Source organism: Hordeum vulgare, chromosome 5H (genome assembly GCF_904849725.1).
Source record: "Hordeum vulgare subsp. vulgare chromosome 5H, MorexV3_pseudomolecules_assembly, whole genome shotgun sequence".
Classification (NCBI taxonomy): Eukaryota; Viridiplantae; Streptophyta; class Magnoliopsida; order Poales; family Poaceae; genus Hordeum; species Hordeum vulgare.
Window position 1 is genome coordinate 309130270 of NC_058522.1, and position 10588 is coordinate 309140857.

General features: G+C 45.1%; 1 protein-coding gene across 1 annotated transcript; it reads left to right on the top strand.

Annotated features, from left to right (window-relative positions):
• The first annotated feature begins 2194 nt into the window (after positions 1-2194).
• Positions 2195-7120, top strand: LOC123398012. The gene is made up of 5 exons (XM_045092523.1): positions 2195-2481; positions 2906-3012; positions 5270-6109; positions 6284-6445; positions 6548-7120. Exons 1-5 carry the CDS (start codon positions 2409-2411, stop codon positions 6938-6940), a joined length of 1575 nt encoding a protein of 524 aa, XP_044948458.1. The 5' UTR covers positions 2195-2408; the 3' UTR covers positions 6941-7120.
• Positions 7121-10588: the final 3468 nt, after the last annotated feature.

Here is a 10588-nt window from a genome sequence, read left to right on the forward strand (position 1 = left end):
TGTCCTGAGACTGAGATACGCGGCTCTTATCGGGTCATCGACACACCGAGAGGTCCTGCTAGCCTTGCCTTATCTTAGCGATATATCTTGAGTATAGGAATCCGAGTGAAGCTTTGGTTTCCCCCAGAGTTGAGGTTTTCCTCTAAGGAATCCGACGAGGTCACGAGATTCGTGATAGAGGATTACTTTGCGGCCTGTGTACGTTTGTGATGGACTAGTTGGAGCACCCCTGCAAGGTTTAATCTTTCGGAAAGCCGTGCCCGCGGTTATGTGGCAACTTGGAATATTTTGTTAACATCCGGTATTAGATAACTTAAACATAATCTAATAAAATTATCAACTGTGTGTGTAACCGTGACTGTCCCCTCGAAGATCTATCTTCGATCGGGAACACGGTGGGGTTATGAATGACGTAGGTAGGTGTTCAGGATCACTTAGTGATCAAGTATTCACGATCGCTAGTATAGTCCACCTTCATACATGTTCTACGTAAGATAGCCACCAAATCAAGCTTAGGATGCTGCAACCTTAAACATTTCACCTTACCCTACCTAATAACTTGACTAGTTCTGGCACCAGGTCATAGATTGTTGAGTCCCCATGGCTCACAGATTACTTCACAACCCCACAGGTTCAGGTACCCCAGAGACAGTTGATCTCGACGGCACGCAGATGGCGTGGCAGTACGATGAGGAGACAGACCACCTGTACGTGAACTATCCAGAAGATTGAGGTGTGGTCGTGATCGTGGGCCTGCAGGCAGGGTAGCATAGCCTTTCTATGTTTTGTAGTCCGTAGCGGAACTACCTTGGTTGTATGTGTGATGTACTCTGAGATATTTATGAGAAGGCAATTGAATCTCTGATTGTCTATCTTTATTATTATGTATGTGCTGTGTTACCTGTTTGCGAGACGCTTAGATGCGCTCCTTTTCAATTCGGGGCCTCGATCCCCAGATCGGAAAGGACCGCATCTTGGTCGTTACAATTTTACTATATTTTTTTAACATAAGTACAATCAAAATGGCTCATATACATGTATACACACACATTCCTATGAACGCACGCACGCACACCTTATTCGTATGAGCATCTTCGAGAGACTCAGCCGACGAGGTGTTGCGATGGTGTTGGTTGACGAGATACACACGCTAGGAGGGGGGTTAGTGGATTGATATTCTACCAGTTAGTTAATGATCTTTGTTAGTTTCTAAGCAATGGGCATGGTCATGTTTGATTTATAAAGCACAATATTTTTAGTCATTTGTATGACTTGGAAATTAGGAATCACATGTTGTTTGTATGAGATTTAAGTTTTCAAGTAAATTTATGTTATATAAGAGTCATCATCATTATATTGTAGAACAGTATCTTGGTTTAGGATGACATAACATATTTTAATTGAGACGTGCGTTGCATTTGCATGCTTACTAGTATTGAATAAATTTCCAACAAAAGGGACACCTCCTCTCCTCCCTCATTATTCGCTTAAAAAACAGCAGGTTGTCATCTTCATACAACAAATGGTTAACCGATGGAGCCGATGAAGCCACTTGTATTCCTGCAAGATTGAATGACTGAACTCTGAATTTTAAAAGACATGAAAGGCTCTCTGCTGCCAGCAAAAAGAGGTAAGGTGAGATTGGATCCCTCACGAATACCACGGGTTGGAGCAAAAGCATCAAATTTCTCTTCTAACTAGTGATTTTGAGAAAATAATGATCGAGCCATATTGCTTCGAGGAGGCCTAGCAAGGCGTAGGCACGAAGTAAGCAACTTTAGGGTATACTTGGCCAAACGGGCCAACACGGCTGGTTGTAAACGGGTCCGACACGGTACAACCCACACGCCGCACCTCCAGGCCCAGGCACGACCAGGTTATTAAACGGACCGACATGTTGGTTCGATTAGCACGTTGGACTGCATATTTTTAGCCTCATGGGTTTATTTTTAAACATATCGAGTCATATATTATGTATATATACATATACTTAAAAATATAAAAAAATATATAAAATAAACGGACCGTGCCGTGTGGGCCGTGTGCCCAACCTCCAAACCCAGACACAACCTGAGACGTGCTACGTGCGTGCCTGTCACACGTCCGTTTAAGTCGTGGCGTGTCTGTTCCATGGCGGACCGTGCCGACGGGCTCGCGGGCCGGCCCGTTTAGTCCGACCCGTTTGGCCAGCTATACTATACTTTAGGGTTTGGTTCACGCGGCGGAGTCCTGCCATAGTTATCCCCGCGCGGCGGCGGCGATCCGGTTTCCTATCCCGCGAATTGCCTTTGTCCGATTTTCAATCAAATCGAAATTGCAACCCGGGACGGCGGTCACCTTTGTTGAGTTCAATTAAATAGAGGGGTGAAACCTGCCCCGATATCTTGTATTGGCTTCTGGAGGGTATCATGGGGCTGCTGGAGCTCAACCGGTTGATGTCCATGCGGCAGCGTCGGCGCCACCGGAAAATCCAATCCCGTAGTAAGTCGGATCTTGCCCCTCCCTCTCGTCGCATCGCCTATATTCTGTTTTGTGCAGATACACTACGTAGTACTTTTCCACTCTCTTATGCAGAAAGACTCGATTTTTATCCTTTCTGCTGTTTGGGATCTAATCCTGCTATATGTCTGTTCGAGTGTGTAGTCTTACTTTGATGAATGTCAAGATATTTACCTTGCTCTGATGATAGCAATTGATTTATCTCTTTGAGTATGCTGGATAGATAGATCTCTTTTCTAGCCCCAGTTTGCACTTGTAAGTAACTGACCCACTGACCAAATTAGTGACACAATATTACTGTTCGAGACGAGACAACCAATGTACATACCGAAGTACTACTGGTTTGTTGTTTTCTTATGTTCATGTCTGCACTATTCATGACCATGGATGATGTGTCCTATCCTAGGTATGTCGATTGCTTCACCGGCTAAACGAAAGGGCTCGCTCGGTCAACAAGATGACAATCCCCAAGCTCGCAAACGAAGGAAGTATTCGCTGCCGGACCTTCCAAAGGTATGCCAATACAACGCTGACGATTCCTAGCGGAACAATGATATTCAGTGCCGTAGCTAGGCTAAATGTAAGCTCTGACAGCATATGTTAATTAAGGACTTTATTCACTGATTTTGTTGTTAAAAGTGTGAAGAATAAACAACCAGCTTCCTTGGAATGCTGCCAACAAGTATATTAAAAACGTTACAACTCACAAATGCTGGGCTCGTTTTCTGCACAACCCACTGTTGTAAAAAACACACTCCTGGATGATTGAGATCATGCGACACATGGGCTTTGACAACAAATGGTTGGGGTTGGATCAAATGCATCTTCCAACCAGGGACCTCCTCGCCTCGGTATTACCCAATGGTCTGCCTGGGGGTCAGTTTGCCTGCCGTAGAGGCGTATGACAGGGTGACCCCCTGTCATCACTCATATGTGTGCTAGCCGCAGAGGAGTACGATCTTAGGCATGCCAGCATGTGTCATATAGGCTACGCTCATGAAGGCGTTGCTCGTGGATTATGCTCAGTCTATCGGTCTCAAGATCAACTTTCAGAGATCAATTTTGGCACTCATTAATATTTTGGATCAGACTACCACGCACCGGTACTGGACACGATTTTCCACTGCTCTGTTGGTACCATGCCGTTCACATACCTGGGCCTTCCGATGGGGACGATGCGCCCCTCTGTTGCTGATGTGATGTGGTTGGTTGATCGAGTTGAACGCGGGCTGAGGTCGACGCTGTCCTTGCTCTCCTATGGTATTAAGCTGATGTTGCTCAGTTCAGTCCTCACCTCCATTGCAATATACCCCACGTGCATCATCAAGATACGTCCCAAGTTGGTTGAGCAATTCGATAAAATCAGGCACCGATGTCTTTGGAGCAAGAAGTCTGAACAAGTAGGGAAATCCAGTTTGCTTGCTGCCTGGGATCTTTTGTGGCATCCCAAAAGTCGTCGAGGCTAGGAGTTCGTGATATCAATATGCAGAACACAGGGCTACTTCTCATACATCTCCATCGCTTCTATAACAAGCATGGCGTGCCCTGGAGCAACCTTATCTGGTCTAACACACTATGGTGGTGATGCTCCTCACACTTCTGACCCCTGTGGGTCCTTTTGGCGGCGAGATGCATTCCCGCTTAATGACATCTACCAGCTTATTTCAAGGGCTGATATTGGAGATGGCTTGGCCATGCTCTTTTGAAAACACGCCTGGCAAAATCTCACTCTCTTTCTCTATGCAAGAGATATCTTGGTCTGGGACTAATTGTGCATGACTGATCTGCAAGTCGGATTCCATCTGCCTTTGTCTGCTCATGCTCACCAGGAAGTCCGAGAGTTGCAATCATCTACGGCGTAAGTCACACTTGACGGTGCAACTGCTGATCGCTGGACGTGTTTGTGGGGAGGCTATCTACACGTTGGCAAAATTTTACAGATTATCCTCCAAAAAACCTGCTGGCTGAAGCGGCCCTTGGATGGATGTTGAAATTCAAATGCACTATGAAGCTTAAGGTTTTTGTCTGGGTTTTGATTGCTGATCGCCTTAATACTAGAAATATGCTTCGGCGAAGGCATTATAATGTTGGAAACGATGTTAATTGCACATTGTGCACCCTTGCGGGCGAAGAAACGGTGGATCACCTCTTTTTTCACTGTCCATTCAGCACTGCTTGCTGGGCATCTATCAACATGTCCTGGGCTGCTGGTGGTGATAAGAATCCCCAAACTGCAAGAACGTGCAAAGTTGGCAGTTTTGATAAATCTGAGCCCAAGTGTGATATTTCACTACATTGTTGAAGTTATTACTGCAACCACATGTTTCACATGGAAAACAATATAGATGGAGTGTTTCTGCACATTTTGTCTTAGTTTCATAATTCTCACCAGAGCATCAGTTTCCATGTTATGCCTTTTAGGAACAAGTAATACCGGTGCTTAACGAATAAAACAGGTCGCACTTGTTAGTAAGGCCGCTAATGATACTGTCAAAGAAAACCACTTGATGTGATGTAAATTGTTTAGCTACCACAATCGCATTGTGTGGTGCTATTTAACTCTGTAATTACACAGCAGACCTTTGCACAGAGCACCTGTCACAATCGCATTGTGTGGTGCTATTTAACTCTGTAATTACACAGCAGACCTTTGCACAGAGCACCTGTCATGTAATGTTTACTACATAAGGTCCTACTTCCCCCCTTGTTAAAGGATCCACTTCCCTATAAAATTCTGGTGTTAACGTTTCTTCTATTCTTGTGTTTGTAGGACATCTGGCATGATATACTGTCCCTGCTGTCACTGTCAGATGTTGCCCGAGCTGGCTGTGTGTCTCATACATTTCTAAGCTCCTGGAGATCCCATCCCAACCTCACCTTAAGCAAGGAAACACTGGGCCTGACTGGAAATGCATGTGGACAAGATGAACTGGCACAGATTTTCACCAACGGAGTTGACTGCATTATGAAAAAACACTCAGGCGGCTTGAAGACATTCCAGCTTAATTATTGTGGTTCTTTTTCCGACACCAGCCATCTCAACAGGTGGCTTGACATCGCTGTTACTCCAGGGATTGAAGAAGTCAAACTTTCAATGCCAATAGGATGCAACGCAGTTTATTACGACTTCCCATGCTCAGTTTTATTCAGTGGCAGTGGAACCCACTCGATTCGACGTCTTCACCTCAGCCGTTGTGCCTTCCATCCCACGGCAGGACTTGGTTGCTTGACAAGGCTGCATCTGTCTCAGGTGCACATCACGGGAGATGAGTTAGGGCACCTTCTGTCCAATTCTCTTGCTATGGAGGAGCTGACTCTCCATGGTTGTGATAATATCATTCGCCTCAAGATATCTTGCCTGGTACATCGGTTCAAGTGCCTGTCAGTGTTTGATTGCACAGCTCTGCAAGTGATAGAGAATAAAGCACCAAATGTTTGCCTTGTCCGCGTCGATGGTGCCCTAGAGGAACGTCTGGTTGGAGATTTGTCGCAGGTGAAGGAACTGCAAATGTTGGATTACTACGAATGTGGCGTTGTTCATTATGCTTGTTCCAAGCTTCCATTCATCATGCCAAATCTTGAAACACTCGGCCTATCTTCGGCTGGAGAGGTATACTCTGAAACTTTGTTTTTTCCATTATTGTTTATTTGTTTCTGGAAGGATGACCGGCAGTAGATTTGATTGTCAGATGCAGGCATTATTTTGTGATAGCAATAGTCCTGCCATTGATTAAGTTTAATCTATTTTTAGGGAAGAAAGCATTTAACATATATGTGTGTGCAGATGCTCAGCACGCCAATCCTAGCTGTCAAATTCCTCTACCTGAAGAAGCTGCGGATTGATCTTAATGATGGACAGATGGGGGGCTTTTCCCCGGCCTATGATTACTTTTCTCTAGCTTATTTCCTGGATGCGTGTCCTGTCGTGGAGAGGTTTGTGTTGAGTGTAAGTCACTTCTCCTCTAGCTTGCAACCACAATATCAAGTATTTATGTGCATGGTGTGGAACCATTTAACTCTAGCATGTGTTTTGTTCCTATGGATGCAGGTATCACAAACTCGAGTAAAGCATGAATTGATCTCTGACGGAGACTCGAACATGAGACAGATGCTGGGACATCGCCATTGCAACCTCAAGAACGTCAGGATAATGGGCTTCTGCTCTGCAAAGAGCATGGTTGAACTAACTTGCCATATTCTTGAGAATGCAACTTCACTCGAGCGCCTTACGTTGGACGCCATGTACGATAATAGTAGTTATGGGGACGCTGATAGGTCCTGTGTTGGGAAAAAGGGTGAATGCAACCCAAAAAGCAGGAGTATAATCATGCACGCCCGCAAAGGGCTGTGGGCTATTCGTAAATATGTCATGGAGAAGGTTCCCTCCACGGTCCAGTTAAGTGTGAAGAAGCTCTGCAAACGTTGCCATAAAATTAAATGATGGCGCCTGGCCATCCAGGCCTTAGAAATACAAGTGTATTCATGTGTTGTTTTTGATTTTATGTTGCAATTTTAGTTGGTCGTGTACCTTCAGTTGATGAAACATTCTATCAGTGTTGTACAATTATATGGGCTGTGCTTTCTATCTTTCTTAAAATGACCATTTGTCTAGTTATGTCAAGATCAGCTCCTGGTGAACATTCTATTTTTTGTAACAGCAAAAATTACATTTACAATGACCATCCACTTGTGGCATTAAATTCTACTCCCTCCTTCCCAAAATCTAAGATCATTGGTCTGCGGAGGGATTATGTACAGACCTCACATCTATAGTGAGTTTCCATGGTCTAGTGAATTAAATTTTACCACAAGAGACATTTAATGATCATTCTAAAAGTAAATTGGTCGGGGTGTAATTTGGGGACAAAGACAAAAATGTAATGCAGCAAAGTGGTAAACATTCATTGCCGATAACTCGAGTAGCACATAGAGCAAACAGTTTACAATCTGAAGCACTCATCCATGAAGATCGAACCAATCGGAACATTAACTACTACTAACTACAGCATCCTCACTTCTTGACGTTAGGCTTGCGCGGAGCGAACACAACACGGCGACGGGTCAAGAAGGCAGCATCCTCACTTCTTGACGTTAGGCTTGCGCGGAGCGAACACAACACGGCGACGGGTCAACAAGGCACAAATGTCGAAGGTAACAGAGAGGAGGATCTTGGAGAGACGCTTGTTCATGAACTGTGCATACCATACCTTCTTTGACAGTGAACCCATGCGCTTCACGAGATGATGCACGACCAGTGCGAAGGGGTAGCTCTTGCTGCTGCGTCTCTTCCTCTTGACTTTGGAGCAGCCCTTGATCTTCTTCTTCTTGCGTCCGCCGTTCTTGCCCTTGACTCCCTTGCGCATGCGCTTGACGACAACGACGACACGGCCAAGCGCTCCTGGGATGAAGCTTGGACGACGATCCTTGAGCCGGCATCTCCCGACCGGCATCGGCAGCGCGGCGAGCTGGCGGTGCGCGGTGATGAGCTGCTTCTTGGGTTCCGCCTTGATGTCGCGAGGCTTGGCCGGGTCCGTCAGATCTTGGGTGACGGCGAGGTACTTGTTGGTGGCGATCGCGATCTTGATGACGCAGCGAAGCTTGTTCCCGTTGACGATCTCGCAGCCGCCGTCGGCCATGACGTCGAGTAGCTCCGCCATCTTCTGCGCCCGCTAGACGGAGTCCACCGCCATGACCACGACGCGAACGCAGACACTCCCGGACGCGAGGTACCGTGCGACAGCACGGCGGGCTCCTTCAACCGACCACACCTCCACCGTGTCGCCTTCCCCTTCCCCCTCCATAGTTTGGGATTTCTTCTGGTGTGGCGGGAAGGAACGTTGCCGCGCGTTTTATAGCCGGCGAGAGGCGACGCCGCGGCGGGGAGAACGGCGATCCGCATGCTCTACTGTGATTGGCTAACAAGTCGATAGTTCCAAAACCATCGGATCCTCCACTAAGGGCCAAGATTACCCTGAGAAAGCACAGCACCCAAAAAAGAGCCACGCCTAGTCGATCGATCCGCGTGATCGCGTCCAATTCGCTGACCATCGACTATTTTTTCTTTTCCTTTCACTTTTGTTTTAGGCCTCCTTTAGTTTAGTTTGGCTTAGAGAATTTTGTGACAATTTTAAAGGACAGAAAATTTGAAGCAATTTTTCTTTTTAGCCCTTTGGATTGTATTGTAGTATAGGAACAAATCCTTCACATTTAGGAAAAAAAATCTTGGACGTCCATCGGACGGAGAGTACGCCTTTTACTTTTTTTTTCTTGTTCTGTAGGGTTCGGCCGCTCCGGAGGCGGCTGCCTTTGTTTTTTTTCCCTATTCTATTTTATCTTTAGGTCCATTCCAATCCCACATAGTGGGGCACCTTTGGGGAGGGAGGAGGGGGTGAGGGGTTTTCTAGGAAGCCGGGAGGCATCTTCCCTCGCTACAACATTCTTCTTGGATGTTGGGCTTCACTCCTCTTTAAAAAATAATAACATGATGATGTATTTTCCTCTCGTGAGGAAAACAAGGCTTAGGCTCCTCCGATGTTGTGTCCGTATCGGGTCCTGCCTTCGTTGTCGCACAAGCACGGAAGGCATAGCCGGCATGGCGAAAGGGTATCCAGGCCGGCTACGGCTTCCGTGCTTGTGCGACAATGAAGGTAGGACCCGATACATGTTAGATATCCGTCTTGTGGTGAAGTCGTTCTATACTTAGAGCATCTCCACCCGCGCCCCCGACGGGCCCCCAAGCCCCATTTTTAGCGCCAGCATCGAAAAAATCGCCCAGTCGCGCCCCCAGGACGCCGATTTTCGTCGGCATGGCCCTTTTTTGGGTCGACGAACCCAGGCCGAACCCAGCGCGCTGGGGGCACCTGGGGGCTCCGGCGGAAGGAAAATCCACAATATAAGATTTAAACTTATCACATGTAAAGACAACTGCTCGAAATTCCTTCGAGTAGTAGCATAATTTCCTTGGGCGCTGTCTAGAGTCTTACTAGCATAATGAACATCATTCAATTTCTTGTCTACTCTTTGCCCTAGGATAGCTGCAACATCATAATCACTAGCATCACACATAATTTCAAATGGTAAGTTCCAATCAGGTGGTTGAACAATAGGTGCATAAATTAAGGTTTTCTTAAGTATTTCAAAGGCTTCTACAAAATCATCATAAAAACAAATGTAATATATTTTTGAAGAAGATTAGTTAAAGGCCTAGAAATCTTTGCGAAATCTTCAATGAAACATAGAAACCAACATGAACAAGGAAACTTCTTATACCTTTAACATCTTTAAGGCATGGCATTTTATCTATTGCTTCAACTTTAGCTCTCTCTACCTCAATACCTAGTTCAAAAAAATTATGCCCAAGTAATAAACCTTCCTTCACCATAAAGTGATACTTCTCCTAATTCAATACAAGATTAGTTTCTTCACATCTCTGCAAAACTCGATCAAGGTTGGTCAAGCAATCATCAAAAGAGGTCTCGCAAACGGAAAATCGTCCATGAATACCTCAACAATCTTTTCACAAAAGTCCGAGAATATAGCAGATACTATTTCTAACATTTGATCAATAAAAGGCAAGGGGTAATGATCTTTTCTAGTAGCTTAGTTTATTTTCTTGAAATCAATTACCATCATATAGCCAGTTACTATCCTTGGGATAAGTTCATTTGTATCATTAGGAATAACAATTATACCTCCTTTCTTAGGGACACAATGAACATGACTTACCCATCTACTCACATTAATAGCATAAATTATTCATGCCTCTAGAAGCTTTATTATCTCAGTTCTTACCACTTCCTTCATTTTAGGATTCAAGTGGCGTTGATGATCAAAGACAAGTTTAGCATCCGGTTCCATATTAATCTTGTGCTAACATAGAGTGGGACTAATGCCCTTAAGATCATGTAGAGTATATTCAATAGCAACTCGGTGCTTCTTCAGAGTTTTGAGTAATCTCTTTTCTTCATGCTCTGAAAGGTTAGCACTAATAATAATATGACATATCTTCTTTTCATCGAGATAAGCATATTGCAATATATCAGGTAATTTATTTAGCTCAAACACATGACCTCCCTTAGGTGGGGGAGGT